This window comes from Labrus mixtus, chromosome 10, assembly GCF_963584025.1.
Source record: "Labrus mixtus chromosome 10, fLabMix1.1, whole genome shotgun sequence".
Lineage (NCBI taxonomy): Eukaryota > Metazoa > Chordata > Actinopteri > Labriformes > Labridae > Labrus > Labrus mixtus.
The window spans coordinates 541,639-560,271 of record NC_083621.1 but is presented as its reverse complement, the minus strand read 5'-3'; the positions used below and the strand labels follow the sequence as shown (position 1 = coordinate 560,271).

General features: G+C 42.7%; 1 protein-coding gene across 1 annotated transcript in view; it reads left to right on the top strand.

Moving 5' to 3' along the window:
• Positions 1-17,305, top strand: part of shisa3 (shisa family member 3) — an 18,074-nt gene extending 769 nt beyond the window's left edge. The window contains exon 2 of the mRNA XM_061047524.1: positions 16,382-17,305. Coding sequence (XP_060903507.1) covers positions 16,382-16,920 — 539 coding nt within the window. The 3' untranslated portion in view covers positions 16,921-17,305. The remainder of the gene's footprint in view (positions 1-16,381) is intronic.
• Positions 17,306-18,633: the final 1,328 nt, after the last annotated feature.

The window sequence follows — 18,633 nt, the reverse complement described above, 5'->3', positions numbered from 1 at the left end:
CCTCTTCTTCTTCAGTTTAAATAAGTCTCAGAGCTCCTCTTCAACAAGTGTGTGAAGTTTCTTGTTCTAAATCCACTCTGATCCTGTATTTGATCATGTCTATAAACCCCTCTATTTCAGCCCTGCTCAGAACAGGCTGTTTCTGTGTCTGTACCTTTAAATATGTAAATGAGCTGTGTCTGACCACGCCCCCTCTCTGGAAGGGCTCGGGTGGTCTCTGTCTTTCTCGCTCCATGTCCTATTGTTTACGGTGAGAAGGCAGACTCAGAGGGCAGAACAAACACCTAGCTATGGGAGTGTCACCCACCTGGGGGAGGGGCTACTGCCCTTTGTGATGTCATGAAGGGAAAATCTCCAAACGGCCTGTTTGAGCACACATTTTCTGAAAAGTGGAGCAGGCAAAAGACAGAGAGGATGAACTTTTCTCATCATGGGGGGTTTGTATACAGACTAGAGACACATGTTAGAGTTAGAGGAACATGGAGAAGAGGATTTTAAATATGAGACCTTTAACTAAACACTAAGATAAGGTTACAGCTGTTTGTTTCTCTCTGAAGAAATGCAGCACAGTTAAAGAAACTCAGTGAAGAGGTGTTACAGTCAGGAACGTCTCCTTCAGCTCCAGAGGACGACAGAGTTTACTTGTTTTGTGAGTTAGAGGTGAAATTAAGAAAAAGATGAATTTCCTGTTTGCACTGTCCTCCATGAACGTTGACTTCTTCTGGTTAGACGATGATGAAACACTTGAGAGTTGTGCTTAGGAAGAGGAAACTTTTCTGTAGCAGATGTTATCTGCAAAGCATGCTGGGAGAAAAGAGCGATCACACTGTTAAAGACGGAGCTGTGGGTCTTATGAACCCTCGAGGGTTAAACTGTGAGTGTGCAGGTGGATAAATACAACAACAATACGATGAGATGGATTTATTTAAAATAGTGAACATCGAGTGTTCTGATTGGTTCATCTCCACCTGTCAGCCTTTAGTTGGGGGTACACACGTAAACAAGTTCACATAAAACCAAACAGGAAATGACTCGCTCATGTTGAGTGTCAGTGATGATTCATATTCAGATCTGTAAGGAGTTTTTGTTGAGGTCAGAGGTCAGCTGCTGCAGGTTTGAAGACGAGCGTTTGAACACGGCTACAGGAGGACAAACTGAAATCACAAAATTCAGTGTTTTTAATATATTTAGTATGTTTTTATATTTAATCACAGCTGATGTTTGATTCTGTTTTTATTAGAACTGACCGATTCATCGTCCAGCCGATATCAGCAGGTCCAGTGACTATCAGTATCGGCTAATTTTATCTCTGATATTACTCCATTTACTCACCAGTCAGATATCATTACATTTCAGTTTCATTGTATGACACTAGCAGTTCTGTCACCAGCAGGGGGCGCTCTATATTACAACAAGCATTACCCTGCAGAGAGTCGAGCAGTGATTCACGTACATGGCCAGTTACTCTCCAGCTGAGTGACTATCTCATCTTCATTATAAATCATAAATATAAAGTGTTTGATAACTGAAGATCAACTCAATAAATGTGAATATCTCTCTACAGATCCAAGAAAGATATCGGCCGATATATTGGATATCAGTATCGGCCCGTATCAGTCGGGCTGTGGTATTAAAAGAGTTTCACCTGTCGGCAAAGGAGAGTTTCACCTGTGTATTAAGGAGAGTTTCACCTGTTGATAAAGGAGAGTTTCACCTGTTGATAAAGGAGAGTTTCACCTGTTGATAAAGGAGAGTTTCACCTGTTGATAAAGGAGAGTTTCACCTGTTGATAAAGGAGTTTCACCTGTTGATAAAGGAGAGTTTCACCTGTTGATAAAGGAGAGTTTCACCTGTTGATAAAGGAGAGTTTCACCTGTTGATAAAGGAGTTTCACCTGTTGATAAAGGAGAGTTTCACCTGTTGATAAAGGAGAGTTTCACCTGTTAATAAAGGAGTTTCACCTGTTGATGAAGGAGAGTTTCACCTGTTGATAAAGGAGAGTTTCACCTGTTAATAAAGGAGAGTTTCACCTGTTGATAAAGGAGTTTCACCTGTTGATGAAGGAGAGTTTCACCTGTTGATAAAGGAGAGTTTCACCTGTTGATAAAGGAGAGTTTCACCTGTTGATAAAGGAGAGTTTCACCTGTTGATAAAGGAGAGTTTCACCTGTCGGCAAAGAAGAGTTTCACCTGTTGATAAAGGAGTTTCACCTGTTGATGAAGGAGAGTTTCACCTGTTGATAAAGGAGTTTCACCTGTTGATAAAGGAGAGTTTCACCTGTTGATAAAGGAGAGTTTCACCTGTTGATAAAGGAGAGTTTCACCTGTTGGTAAAGGAGAGTTTCACCTGTTGATAAAGGAGAGTTTCACCTGTTGATAAAGGAGAGTTTCACCTGTCGGCAAAGGAGAGTTTCACCTGTTGATAAAGGAGTTTCACCTGTTGATGAAGGAGAGTTTCACCTGTTGATAAAGGAGTTTCACCTGTTGATAAAGGAGTTTCACCTGTTGATAAAGGAGAGTTTCACCTGTTGATAAAGGAGAGTTTAACCTGTTGATAAAGGAGTTTCACCTGTTGATAAAGGAGAGTTTAACCTGTTGATAAAGGAGAGTTTCACCTGTGTATGAAGGAGAGTTTAACCTGTTGATGAAGGAGAGTTTCACCTGTGTATAAAGGAGAGTTTAACCTGTTGATAAAGGAGAGTTTCACCTGTGTATAAAGGAGAGTTTCACCTGTCGATAAATGAGAGTTTCACCTGTGTATGAAGGAGAGTTTCACCTGTTGATAAAGGAGAGTTTCACCTGTTAATAAAGGAGAGTTTCACCTGTTGATAAAGGAGAGTTTCACCTGTTGATAAAGGAGAGTTTCACCTGTTGATGAAGGAGAGTTTCACCTGTTGATAAAGGAGAGTTTCACCTGTTGATAAAGGAGAGTTTCACCTGTTGATAAAGGAGAGTTTCACCTGTTGATTAAAGAGAGTTTCACCTGTCGGCAAAGGAGAGTTTCACCTGTTGATAAAGGAGAGTTTCACCTGTTGATAAAGGAGAGTTTCACCTGTTGATAAAGGAGTTTCACCTGTTGATGAAGGAGAGTTTCACCTGTTGATGAAGGAGTTTCACCTGTTGATAAAGGAGAGTTTCACCTGTTGATAAAGGAGAGTTTCACCTGTTAATAAAGGAGTTTCACCTGTTGATAAAGGAGAGTTTCACCTGTTGATAAAGGAGAGTTTCACCTGTTAATAAAGGAGAGTTTCACCTGTTGATAAAGGAGTTTCACCTGTTGATGAAGGAGAGTTTCACCTGTTGATAAAGGAGAGTTTCACCTGTTGATAAAGGAGAGTTTCACCTGTTGATAAAGGAGTTTCACCTGTTTATGAAGGAGAGTTTCACCTGTTGATAAAGGAGAGTTTCACCTGTCGGCAAAGGAGAGTTTCACCTGTTGATAAAGGAGTTTCACCTGTTGATGAAGGAGTTTCACCTGTTGATAAAGGAGAGTTTCACCTGTTGATAAAGGAGAGTTTAACCTGTTGATAAAGGAGAGTTTCACCTGTGTATGAAGGAGAGTTTAACCTGTTGATGAAGGAGAGTTTCACCTGTGTATGAAGGAGAGTTTCACCTGTTGATAAAGGAGAGTTTCACCTGTGTATAAAGGAGAGTTTCACCTGTTGATAAAGGAGTTTCACCTGTTGATAAAGGAGTTTCACCTGTTGATAAAGGAGAGTTTCACCTGTTGATAAAGGAGAGTTTAACCTGTTGATAAAGGAGTTTCACCTGTTGATAGAGGAGAGTTTAACCTGTTGATAAAGGAGAGTTTCACCTGTGTATGAAGGAGAGTTTAACCTGTTGATGAAGGAGAGTTTCACCTGTGTATAAAGGAGAGTTTAACCTGTTGATAAAGGAGAGTTTCACCTGTGTATAAAGGAGAGTTTCACCTGTCGATAAATGAGAGTTTCACCTGTGTATGAAGGAGAGTTTAACCTGTTGATAAAGGAGAGTTTCACCTGTTAATAAAGGAGAGTTTCACCTGTTGATAAAGGAGAGTTTCACCTGTTGATAAAGGAGAGTTTCACCTGTTGATGAAGGAGAGTTTCACCTGTTGATAAAGGAGAGTTTCACCTGTTGATAAAGGAGAGTTTCACCTGTTGATAAAGGAGAGTTTCACCTGTTGATTAAAGAGAGTTTCACCTGTCGGCAAAGGAGAGTTTCACCTGTTGATAAAGGAGAGTTTCACCTGTTGATAAAGGAGAGTTTCACCTGTTGATGAAGGAGAGTTTCACCTGTTGATGAAGGAGTTTCACCTGTTGATAAAGGAGAGTTTCACCTGTTGATAAAGGAGAGTTTCACCTGTTAATAAAGGAGTTTCACCTGTTGATAAAGGAGAGTTTCACCTGTTGATAAAGGAGAGTTTCACCTGTTAATAAAGGAGAGTTTCACCTGTTGATAAAGGAGTTTCACCTGTTGATGAAGGAGAGTTTCACCTGTTGATAAAGGAGAGTTTCACCTGTTGATAAAGGAGAGTTTCACCTGTTGATAAAGGAGTTTCACCTGTTTATGAAGGAGAGTTTCACCTGTTGATAAAGGAGAGTTTCACCTGTCGGCAAAGGAGAGTTTCACCTGTTGATAAAGGAGTTTCACCTGTTGATGAAGGAGTTTCACCTGTTGATAAAGGAGAGTTTCACCTGTTGATAAAGGAGAGTTTAACCTGTTGATAAAGGAGAGTTTCACCTGTGTATGAAGGAGAGTTTAACCTGTTGATGAAGGAGAGTTTCACCTGTGTATGAAGGAGAGTTTCACCTGTTGATAAAGGAGAGTTTCACCTGTGTATAAAGGAGAGTTTCACCTGTTGATAAAGGAGTTTCACCTGTTGATAAAGGAGTTTCACCTGTTGATGAAGGAGAGTTTCACCTGTTAATAAAGGAGTTTCACCTGTTGATGAAGGAGAGTTTCACCTGTTGATAAAGGAGAGTTTCACCTGTTGATAAAGGAGAGTTTCACCTGTTAATAAAGGAGTTTCACCTGTTGATAAAGGAGAGTTTCACCTGTTGATAAAGGAGAGTTTCACCTGTTGATAAAGGAGTTTCACCTGTCGATAAAGGAGTTTCACCTGTCGATGAAGGAGAGTTTCACCTGTGTATGAAGGAGAGTTTCACCTGTTGATAAAGGAGAGTTTCACCTGTGTATGAAGGAGAGTTTCACCTGTGTATAAAGGAGAGTTTAACCTGTTGATAAAGGAGAGTTTCACCTGTGTATAAAGGAGAGTTTCACCTGTCGATAAATGAGAGTTTCACCTGTGTATGAAGGAGAGTTTAACCTGTTGATAAATGAGAGTTTCACCTGTCGATAAATGAGAGTTTCACCTGTTGATAAATGAGAGTTTCACCTGTGTATGAAGGAGAGTTTAACCTGTTGATAAATGAGAGTTTCACCTGTTGATAAAAGAGAGTTTCACCTGTTGATAAAGGAGTTTCACCTGTTGATGAAGGAGAGTTTCACCTGTTGATAAAGGAGTTTCACCTGTTGATAAAGGAGAGTTTCACCTGTTGATAAAGGAGTTTCACCTGTTGATGAAGGAGAGTTTCACCTGTTGATAAAGGAGAGTTTCACCTGTTAATAAAGGAGAGTTTCACCTGTTGATAAAGGAGTTTCACCTGTTGATAAAGGAGAGTTTCACCTGTTGATGAAGGAGAGTTTCACCTGTTGATAAAGGAGTTTCACCTGTTGATGAAGGAGAGTTTCACCTGTCGATAAAGGAGTTTCACCTGTCGATAAAGGAGTTTCACCTGTCGGCAAAGGAGAGTTTCACCTGTCGGCAAAGGAGAGTTTCACCTGTGTATAAAGGAGAGTTTCACCTGTCGATAAAGGAGAGTTTCACCTGTCGATAAAGGAGAGTTTCACCTGTGTATGAAGGAGAGTTTCACCTGTTGATAAAGGAGAGTTTCACCTGTCGATAAATGAGTTTCACCTGTCGATTAATGAGAGTTTCACCTGTGTATGAAGGAGAGTTTCACCTGTGTATAAGGAGAGTTTCACCTGTTGATAAAGGAGAGTTTCACCTGTTGATAAAGGAGTTTCACCTGTTGATGAAGGAGAGTTTCATCTGTTGATAAAGGAGAGTTTCACCTGTTGATGAAGGAGAGTTTCACCTGTTGATAAAGGAGAGTTTCACCTGTTGATAAAGGAGAGTTTCACCTGTTGATAAAGGAGTTTCACCTGTCGGCAAAGGAGAGTTTCACCTGTTGATAAAGGAGAGTTTCACCTGTTGATAAAGGAGAGTTTCACCTGTTGATAAAGGAGAGTTTCACCTGTTGATAAAGGAGTTTCACCTGTTGATGGAGAGTTTCACCTGTTGATAAAGGAGAGTTTCACCTGTTAATAAAGGAGTTTCACCTGTTGATAAAGGAGAGTTTCACCTGTTGATAAAGGAGAGTTTCACCTGTTGATAAAGGAGTTTCACCTGTTGATAAAGGAGTTTCACCTGTTGGTAAAGGAGAGTTTCACCTGTTGATAAAGGAGAGTTTCACCTGTTGATAAAGGAGAGTTTCATCTGTTGATGAAGGAGAGTTTCACCTGTTGATAAAGGAGTTTCACCTGTCGATAAAGGAGTTTCACCTGTCGGCAAAGGAGAGTTTCACCTGTCGGCAAAGGAGAGTTTCACCTGTGTATAAAGGAGAGTTTCACCTGTCGATAAAGGAGTTTCACCTGTCGATGAAGGAGAGTTTCACCTGTGTATGAAGGAGAGTTTCACCTGTTGATAAAGGAGAGTTTCACCTGTGTATGAAGGAGAGTTTCACCTGTGTATAAAGGAGAGTTTAACCTGTTGATAAAGGAGAGTTTCACCTGTCGATAAATGAGAGTTTCACCTGTGTATGAAGGAGAGTTTAACCTGTTGATAAATGAGAGTTTCACCTGTCGATAAATGAGAGTTTCACCTGTTGATAAATGAGAGTTTCACCTGTGTATGAAGGAGAGTTTAACCTGTTGATAAATGAGAGTTTCACCTGTCTATAAAAGAGAGTTTCACCTGTTGATAAAGGAGTTTCACCTGTTGATAAAGGAGGGTTTCACCTGTTGATAAAGGAGTTTCACCTGTTGATGAAGGAGAGTTTCACCTGTTGATAAAGGAGAGTTTCACCTGTTAATAAAGGAGAGTTTCACCTGTTGATAAAGGAGTTTCACCTGTTGATAAAGGAGAGTTTCACCTGTTGATGAAGGAGAGTTTCACCTGTTGATAAAGGAGTTTCACCTGTTGATGAAGGAGAGTTTCACCTGTTGATAAAGGAGTTTCACCTGTTGATAAAGGAGTTTCACCTGTCGGCAAAGGAGAGTTTCACCTGTTGATAAAGGAGAGTTTCACCTGTTGATGAAGGAGAGTTTCACCTGTTGATAAAGGAGTTTCACCTGTTGATGGAGAGTTTCACCTGTTGATAAAGGAGAGTTTCACCTGTTAATAAAGGAGTTTCACCTGTTGATAAAGGAGAGTTTCACCTGTTGATAAAGGAGAGTTTCACCTGTTGATAAAGGAGTTTCACCTGTTGATAAAGGAGTTTCACCTGTTGGTAAAGGAGAGTTTCACCTGTTGATAAAGGAGAGTTTCACCTGTTGATAAAGGAGAGTTTCACCTGTCGATGAAGGAGAGTTTCACCTGTCGATAAAGGAGTTTCACCTGTCGATAAAGGAGTTTCACCTGTCGGCAAAGGAGAGTTTCACCTGTCGGCAAAGGAGAGTTTCACCTGTGTATAAAGGAGAGTTTCACCTGTCGATAAAGGAGAGTTTCACCTGTCGATAAAGGAGTTTCACCTGTCGATGAAGGAGAGTTTCACCTGTGTATGAAGGAGAGTTTCACCTGTCGATAAAGGAGAGTTTCACCTGTCGATAAAGGAGTTTCACCTGTCGACAAAGGAGTTTCACCTGTCGATGAAGGAGAGTTTCACCTGTGTATGAAGGAGAGTTTCACCTGTTGATAAAGGAGAGTTTCACCTGTCGATAAATGAGTTTCACCTGTCGATTAATGAGAGTTTCACCTGTGTATGAAGGAGAGTTTCACCTGTGTATAAAGGAGAGTTTCACCTGTTGATAAAGGAGTTTCACCTGTTGATGAAGGAGAGTTTCACCTGTTGATAAAGGAGAGTTTCACCTGTTGATAAAGGAGAGTTTCACCTGTTGATAAAGGAGTTTCACCTGTTGATAAAGGAGAGTTTCACCTGTTGATGAAGGAGAGTTTCACCTGTTAATAAAGGAGAGTTTCACCTGTTGATAAAGGAGAGTTTCACCTGTTGATGAAGGAGAGTTTCACCTGTTGATAAAGGAGAGTTTCACCTGTTGATAAAGGAGAGTTTCACCTGTTAATAAAGGAGAGTTTCACCTGTTAATAAAGGAGAGTTTCACCTGTTGATGAAGGAGTTTCACCTGTTGATAAAGGAGAGTTTCACCTGTTGATAAAGGAGTTTCACCTGTTGATGAAGGAGAGTTTCACCTGTTGATAAAGGAGAGTTTCACCTGTCGATAAATGAGTTTCACCTGTCGATTAATGAGAGTTTCACCTGTGTATGAAGGAGAGTTTCACCTGTGTATAAGGAGAGTTTCACCTGTTGATAAAGGAGAGTTTCACCTGTTGATAAAGGAGTTTCACCTGTTGATGAAGGAGAGTTTCACCTGTTGATAAAGGAGAGTTTCACCTGTTAATAAAGGAGAGTTTCACCTGTTGATAAAGGAGAGTTTCACCTGTTGATAAAGGAGAGTTTCACCTGTTGATAAAGGAGTTTCACCTGTTGATGAAGGAGAGTTTCACCTGTCGATTAATGAGAGTTTCACCTGTGTATGAAGGAGAGTTTCACCTGTGTATAAGGAGAGTTTCACCTGTGTATAAGGAGAGTTTCACCTGTGTATGAAGGAGAGTTTCACCTGTTAATAAAGGAGAGTTTCACCTGTTGATAAAGGAGAGTTTCACCTGTTGATAAAGGAGAGTTTCACCTGTTGATAAAGGAGTTTCACCTGTTGATGAAGGAGAGTTTCACCTGTCGATTAATGAGAGTTTCACCTGTGTATGAAGGAGAGTTTCACCTGTGTATAAGGAGAGTTTCACCTGTGTATAAGGAGAGTTTCACCTGTGTATGAAGGAGAGTTTCACCTGTTGATGAAGGAGAGTTTCACCTGTTGATGAAGGAGAGTTTCACCTGTTAATAAAGGAGAGTTTCACCTGTTGATGAAGGAGAGTTTCACCTGTTAATAAAGGAGAGTTTCACCTGTTGATAAAGGAGAGTTTCACCTGTTGATAAAGGAGAGTTTCATCTGTTGATGAAGGAGAGTTTCACCTGTCGATAAAGGAGTTTCACCTGTCGATAAAGGAGTTTCACCTGTCGGCAAAGGAGAGTTTCACCTGTCGGCAAAGGAGAGTTTCACCTGTGTATAAAGGAGAGTTTCACCTGTCGATAAAGGAGTTTCACCTGTCGATGAAGGAGAGTTTCACCTGTGTATGAAGGAGAGTTTCACCTGTTGATAAAGGAGAGTTTCACCTGTGTATGAAGGAGAGTTTCACCTGTGTATAAAGGAGAGTTTAACCTGTTGATAAAGGAGAGTTTCACCTGTGTATAAAGGAGAGTTTCACCTGTCGATAAATGAGAGTTTCACCTGTGTATGAAGGAGAGTTTAACCTGTTGATAAATGAGAGTTTAACCTGTTGATAAATGAGAGTTTCACCTGTCGATAAATGAGAGTTTCACCTGTTGATAAATGAGAGTTTCACCTGTGTATGAAGGAGAGTTTAACCTGTTGATAAATGAGAGTTTCACCTGTCTATAAAAGAGAGTTTCACCTGTTGATAAAGGAGAGTTTCACCTGTTGATGAAGGAGAGTTTCACCTGTTGATAAAGGAGTTTCACCTGTTGATAAAGGAGAGTTTCACCTGTTCATAAAGGAGTTTCACCTGTTGATGAAGGAGAGTTTCACCTGTTGATAAAGGAGAGTTTCACCTGTTAATAAAGGAGAGTTTCACCTGTTGATAAAGGAGTTTCACCTGTTGATAAAGGAGAGTTTCACCTGTTGATGAAGGAGAGTTTCACCTGTTGATAAAGGAGTTTCACCTGTTGATGGAGAGTTTCACCTGTTGATAAAGGAGAGTTTCACCTGTTAATAAAGGAGTTTCACCTGTTGATAAAGGAGAGTTTCACCTGTTGATAAAGGAGTTTCACCTGTTGATAAAGGAGTTTCACCTGTTGGTAAAGGAGAGTTTCACCTGTTGATAAAGGAGAGTTTCACCTGTCGATAAAGGAGAGTTTCACCTGTCGATGAAGGAGAGTTTCACCTGTCGATAAAGGAGTTTCACCTGTCGATAAAGGAGTTTCACCTGTCGGCAAAGGAGAGTTTCACCTGTCGGCAAAGGAGAGTTTCACCTGTGTATAAAGGAGAGTTTCACCTGTCGATAAAGGAGAGTTTCACCTGTCGATAAAGGAGTTTCACCTGTCGATGAAGGAGAGTTTCACCTGTGTATGAAGGAGAGTTTCACCTGTCGATAAAGGAGAGTTTCACCTGTCGATAAAGGAGTTTCACCTGTCGATAAAGGAGTTTCACCTGTCGATGAAGGAGAGTTTCACCTGTGTATGAAGGAGAGTTTCACCTGTGTATAAAGGAGAGTTTCACCTGTCGATAAAGGAGAGTTTCACCTGTCGATAAAGGAGTTTCACCTGTCGATGAAGGAGAGTTTCACCTGTGTATGAAGGAGAGTTTCACCTGTTGATAAAGGAGAGTTTCACCTGTCGATAAAGGAGTTTCACCTGTCGATAAAGGAGTTTCACCTGTCGATGAAGGAGAGTTTCACCTGTGTATGAAGGAGAGTTTCACCTGTTGATAAAGGAGAGTTTCACCTGTCGATAAATGAGTTTCACCTGTCGATTAATGAGAGTTTCACCTGTGTATGAAGGAGAGTTTCACCTGTGTATAAAGGAGAGTTTCACCTGTTGATAAAGGAGTTTCACCTGTTGATGAAGGAGAGTTTCACCTGTTGATAAAGGAGAGTTTCACCTGTTGATAAAGGAGAGTTTCACCTGTTGATAAAGGAGTTTCACCTGTTGATAAAGGAGAGTTTCACCTGTTGATGAAGGAGAGTTTCACCTGTTAATAAAGGAGAGTTTCACCTGTTGATAAAGGAGTTTCACCTGTTGATGAAGGAGAGTTTCACCTGTTGATAAAGGAGAGTTTCACCTGTTGATAAAGGAGAGTTTCACCTGTTAATAAAGGAGAGTTTCACCTGTTAATAAAGGAGAGTTTCACCTGTTGATGAAGGAGTTTCACCTGTTGATAAAGGAGAGTTTCACCTGTTGATAAAGGAGTTTCACCTGTTGATGAAGGAGAGTTTCACCTGTTGATAAAGGAGAGTTTCACCTGTCGATAAATGAGTTTCACCTGTCGATTAATGAGAGTTTCACCTGTGTATGAAGGAGAGTTTCACCTGTGTATAAGGAGAGTTTCACCTGTTGATAAAGGAGAGTTTCACCTGTTGATAAAGGAGTTTCACCTGTTGATGAAGGAGAGTTTCACCTGTTGATAAAGGAGAGTTTCACCTGTTAATAAAGGAGAGTTTCACCTGTTGATAAAGGAGTTTCACCTGTTGATAAAGGAGAGTTTCACCTGTTGATAAAGGAGAGTTTCACCTGTTGATAAAGGAGTTTCACCTGTTGATGAAGGAGAGTTTCACCTGTCGATTAATGAGAGTTTCACCTGTGTATGAAGGAGAGTTTCACCTGTGTATAAGGAGAGTTTCACCTGTGTATGAAGGAGAGTTTCACCTGTTGATAAAGGAGTTTCACCTGTTGATGAAGGAGAGTTTCACCTGTTGATAAAGGAGAGTTTCACCTGTTGATAAAGGAGAGTTTCACCTGTTGATAAAGGAGTTTCACCTGTTGATAAAGGAGAGTTTCACCTGTTGATGAAGGAGAGTTTCACCTGTTAATAAAGGAGAGTTTCACCTGTTGATAAAGGAGTTTCACCTGTTGATGAAGGAGAGTTTCACCTGTTGATAAAGGAGAGTTTCACCTGTTGATAAAGGAGAGTTTCACCTGTTAATAAAGGAGAGTTTCACCTGTTAATAAAGGAGAGTTTCACCTGTTGATAAAGGAGTTTCACCTGTTGATGAAGGAGAGTTTCACCTGTCGATTAATGAGAGTTTCACCTGTGTATGAAGGAGAGTTTCACCTGTTGATAAAGGAGAGTTTCACCTGTTGATAAAGGAGAGTTTCACCTGTTGATAAAGGAGTTTCACCTGTTGATAAAGGAGAGTTTCACCTGTTAATAAAGGAGAGTTTCACCTGTTGATAAAGGAGTTTCACCTGTTGATGAAGGAGAGTTTCACCTGTTGATAAAGGAGAGTTTCACCTGTTGATAAAGGAGAGTTTCACCTGTTTATAAAGGAGAGTTTCACCTGTTAATAAAGGAGAGTTTCACCTGTTGATAAAGGAGTTTCACCTGTTGATAAAGGAGAGTTTCACCTGTTGATAAAGGAGTTTCACCTGTTGATGAAGGAGAGTTTCACCTGTTGATAAAGGAGAGTTTCACCTGTTAATAAAGGAGAGTTTCACCTGTTGATAAAGGAGAGTTTCACCTGTTGATAAAGGAGTTTCACCTGTTGGTAAAGGAGAGTTTCACCTGTTGATAAAGGAGTTTCACCTGTTGATAAAGGAGAGTTTCACCTGTTGATAAAGGAGTTTCACCTGTTGATAAAGGAGAGTTTCACCTGTTGATAAAGGAGAGTTTCACCTGTCGATAAAGGTGTTTCACCTGTCGATGAAGGAGAGTTTCACCTGTGTATGAAGGAGAGTTTCACCTGTTGATAAAGGAGAGTTTCACCTGTCGATAAATGAGTTTCACCTGTCGATTAATGAGAGTTTCACCTGTGTATGAAGGAGAGTTTCACCTGTGTATAAGGAGAGTTTCACCTGTGTATAAAGGAGAGTTTAACCTGTTGATAAAGGAGAGTTTCACCTGTCGATAAATGAGAGTTTAACCTGTTGATAAAGGAGAGTTTCACCTGTGTATAAAGGAGAGTTTAACCTGTTGATAAAGGAGAGTTTCACCTGTGTATAAAGGAGAGTTTCACCTGTTGATAAAGGAGAGTTTCACCTGTCGATAAAGGTGTTTCACCTGTCGATGAAGGAGAGTTTCACCTGTGTATGAAGGAGAGTTTCACCTGTTGATAAAGGAGAGTTTCACCTGTCGATAAATGAGTTTCACCTGTTGATGAAGGAGAGTTTCACCTGTGTATAAGGAGAGTTTCACCTGTGTATAAAGGAGAGTTTAACCTGTTGATAAAGGAGAGTTTCACCTGTCGATAAATGAGAGTTTAACCTGTTGATAAAGGAGAGTTTCACCTGTGTATAAAGGAGAGTTTAACCTGTTGATAAAGGAGAGTTTCACCTGTGTATAAAGGAGAGTTTCACCTGTCGATAAATGAGAGTTTTACCTGTGTATGAAGGAGAGTTTAACCTGTTGATAAAGGAGAGTTTCACCTGTCGATAAATGAGAGTTTCACCTGTTGATAAAGGAGAGTTTCACCTGTGTATGAAGGAGAGTTTCACCTGTGTATAAAGGAGAGTTTCACCTGTCGATAAATGAGAGTTTCACCTGTGTATGAAGGAGTGTTTAACCTGTTGATAAAGGAGAGTTTCACCTGTCGATAAATGAGAGTTTCACCTGTTGATAAAGGAGAGTTTCACCTGTGTATGAAGGAGAGTTTAACCTGTTGATAAATGAGAGTTTCACCTGTCGATAAATGAGAGTTTCACCTGTCTATAAAAGAGAGTTTAACCTGTCGATAAAGGAGAGTTTCACCTGTCGATAAATGAGAGTTTCACCTGTGTATGAAGGAGAGTTTCACCTGTGTATAAAGGAGAGTTTCACCTGTCGATAAATGAGAGTTTCACCTGTGTATGAAGGAGAGTTTAACCTGTTGATAAAGGAGAGTTTCACCTGTTGATGAGAGTTTCTTTTAGACAAAAAACATGCTCAACTCACTTTCAACCAAAAACAACTGGGTGCTGAATCCCGAAAAATATTTGAACAAGAAAAACGATAAGGACAGCACTCCAAATTTTGTATTTTAATTGCAAAACATCCACAGGTGTAATCAATTTATACTTTGTCCAAGATGGGCACTCCTCCATCACAGTAGAGGGAGTCTCCTTCTAACAACCCACAACAACACCCAACCCTCATGAGCTTCCTCAATAATGAGGTACATCACAAACAACAACCCAAAACAGGAAGTAATCAATCTAGAGTCTTAAAGCCAGTAAAGAACCGCTGTGATCACTTCATAAAAACTGATGTAAACATTATTATTTTATTTTTTTTAAAGATTTATTTTTGGGCTTTTTGTGCCTTTAATGGAGAGATAGGGCAGTGGATAGAGTTGGAAATCAGGGAGGGAGAGAGAGAGAGAGAGTGGGGAATGACATGTGGGAAAGAGGCCACAGGTGGGATGTGAACCCGGGCCGCCCGCTTCAGACGACAGCCTCCATACATGGGGCGCGCGCACTAATCACTGCACCACCAGCGCCCCTGATGTAAAGATTTTTGTCCTGGACCACAATAGCACCGCCATGTTTTATTACAATGTTCTCCTTGTTCATCATTCAGAACGTTTAGAGCTGCTGGAACCACAATTTAAAAAGAAGAACAATTTACTGTTAGACATCGATCCTGAACAGGTCACACACACACACAGACACACACACACAGAGACACACACACACAGAGACACACACACACAGAGACACACACACACACACACACACACACACACACACACACACAGAGACACACACACACACACACAGAGACACACACACACACACACACACACACACACACACACACACACACACAGAGACACACACACACACACACAGACACACACACACACAGAGACACACACACACAGAGACACACACACACAGAGACACACACACACACACACACAGACACACACACACACAGAGACACACACACACACACACACACACACAGACACACAGAGACACACACACACACAGAGACACACACACACAGAGACACACACACACAGAGACACACACAGACACACACACACAGACACACACACACAGAGACACACACACACAGACACACACACACAGACACACACACACAGAGACACACACACACAGAGACACACACACACAGAGACACACACACACACACACACACAGACACACACACACACAGACACACACACACAGAGACACACACACACAGAGACACACACACACAGACACAAACACACACACACACACACACACAGACACACACACATACAGACACACACACACACAGAGACACACACACACACAGAGACACACACACAGAGACAGAGACACACACACACACAGAGACACAGAGACACACACACACACAGACACACACACACACAGACACACACACATAGAGACACACACAGAGAGACAGAGAGATACACACACAGAGAGACACACACACACAGACACAGAGGCACACACACAGAGACACACACACACAGAGACACACACACACACACACACAGAGACACACACACAGAGACACACACACAGAGACACACACACACACACACACAGAGACACACACACACACACACACACACACAGACACACAGAGAGATACACACACAGAGAGACACACACTCACAGAGGCACACACACAGAGACACACACACACAGAGACACACACACACACACACAGAGACACACACACACACACACACACACACAGACACAGAGAGACACACACAGACACAGAGAGACACACACAGAGACAAACACAGAGACACACAGAGACACACAGAGACACACACAGACACACACACACACACACAGAGACACACACACAGACACACACACACACACACAGAGACACACAGAGACACACACACACACACACAGAGACACACACACACACACACACACACAGAGAGACACACACACACAGACACACACACACATACACAGACACACACACACAGAGACACACACACACACACACACACAGAGACACACGCACACACACACACACACACAGACACACACACACACACACACACACAGAGACACACACACACACACACACAGACACACACACACAGAGACACACACACACACACACACACAGAGAGACACACACACACACACACACAGAGACACACAGAGACACACACACACACACATAAACGCTCTTTGTCGTGGCGTTGGTATTTTCAAAATAAAATAAGAAGAATTGAACCAATTTAAACGTGTTACAGTTTTTATTTCCTTCTTGTCTTCACTTCCTGATGTCTCGCAGCTTCCCGTGTTTGTGATCTGACCGTCTTGTGTTTGCTCCGCCCCCAGAGCCCATCTACGTGCCTTTCCTGATGGTGGGCAGCATCTTCGTCGCCTTCGTCGTGGTCGGCTCGCTGGTCGCCGTCTACTGCTGCACCTGCCTGCGACCCAAGCAGCCGACCCAGCAGCCAATCCGCTTCTCCCTGCGTAGCTGCCAGGGAGAAACCATCCCCATGATCCTGACCACGGCGCCCCCGAGCCTCCGTGCCCCGTCCAGACAGTCGAGCACAGCGACCACCAGCTCCAGCTCGGCCGGAGGAGGAAGCTCCATGCGGAGGTTTTCTCTCGGAGGTCAGCAGCAGCAGCAGCAGCACGCCACGGTCTCCTCCTCAGCCTCCTACCCCCCTCAGACTCTTCCTCCCCCTCCCCCTCCCCCCTACATGTCTGCACAGATGTCAGCTGTCACCACCCACCCTCAGCTGCAGCTCCACCAGACCTCTCAGCCGTCTCAGAGCGCCGCCTTCCTCCTGCCGCAGCAGTACTTCTTCCCCCTGCAGCCCGACGCCTTCACAGCCACCAAGGGCTTCGCTGACTTCGGGCAGAGCTGACAGCGCCCCCCGCAGAGCGAACAGGGGCATTACAAGATTTAGAAAAACACACGGCCGCTTCGCTTCTGGTGTTTGGTTGCTGGTTGAAGGACTCAGTTTGATGAAGCCTTCTCCTCCTGCAGCTCTGAGTCTGGTTATTGGATCCTGTTACCAGACCTCCCTAGACCACATTGTGGTTTATAAACGCTGTTGGACTCCAAGCCCCCCCCCCAAAAGATCCAAACCTCCCTCAGAAGCTGTTCCAACTGAAGTCACAGACTCGAACATTCAGAAAGAACATGTTGGAAACCAGGAAGTAAAGTTTATTGACAATCTGACACAGGAGGACATTTTATTTTGACGGGGTGTGAGATGTAGTGATGTCACATTAAAGTTGTTTTTCAGATCCTCTTTGTGCCCTGATTCTTGTGTTTAAGGTAAAGAAACCCGAGTGCTCGCTCGCCCTACCTGTCGCTCAGTCTCTTGCCACACTTCACTGCAGGAATGCAGCGCTGAGATGCGTCATTGTCAGTGTTCAGTGAGCGTGGCGTGCTCCCAGTGTTAAAAACAACAGAGGTTTAGGGCTGCACAGAGAGCGCTCTCTGACTCGGCGGTCAGGGTCTCCCAGAACCTGCAGACCACGTTCAGGGTCCTCTAAAGTCCGACTTCTGATCGGTGTCATTTCCCCGCTCACCTGAAAGTCTGAATCTGTGGTTTGAGTTTTTTTATTCTTGATGTCTGAATCGACCTCGACGTGACGACACGACCAATCAGAGATCAGAATGAGCAGCTCGACCAATCAGAGATAGTCGTTTCTGGTGTTTCCTCGAGAGTGACTCGCGCACACACGCCCACCCACACACACGCGCGCGCGCACACACACACGCCCACACACACACACGCGCACACACACACACAGACACAGAGGCAGCTGGGTGTTGGTTGTAAAGTTTATTTCCTTCATGGCAGTCAAAGACAACACTTAGAAGTTTGCAGTCCCAACATGCAGAACAATCATTGAACCAAACGACAGAAAAGAAAAACGTTCAAAAGGTGCGTTGTTTTTTTTAGTGCTCAACACCGGAGGGAGGATCAAAGTGGTACAGGTAACATTTCAGAGAACGCGGCGTTATCCATTCATGCAGCCGTCAACGTTCACAGACGAGAAGAAGCCTTCCACCATGACCGCCACATTCAGCAGTTTGAGTAAAGTGATGACATCACAAGAGACCAGCAGAGAAAGAATCATGGTGGAGCCGAGCGGCCGCACACGGCGAGTCCAAGACGAGAAAGCCAGATAATACCAGAGATTCACTTCTGCAGAGGTACATCGAGTGAGAGAGTGCAAAACACACACACACACGCAAAACACACACACACACACACACACACACACACACACACACACACACACACACACACACACACACACACACACACACACACACACACACACACACACACACACACACACACACACACACACACACACACACACACACACACACACACACAGGTTCCTGTACGGGGCCATGCAGCAGCACAGCGTTACCTGGAGTCGTGCAGACGGACACACACACACACAAAGAAACAGACAGGGAGCACACACATGCAGTGCATACATAGACACAGTAAGGTCACACACAGACACACACACACACACACACACACACACACACACACACACACACACACACACACACACACACACACACACACACACACACACACACA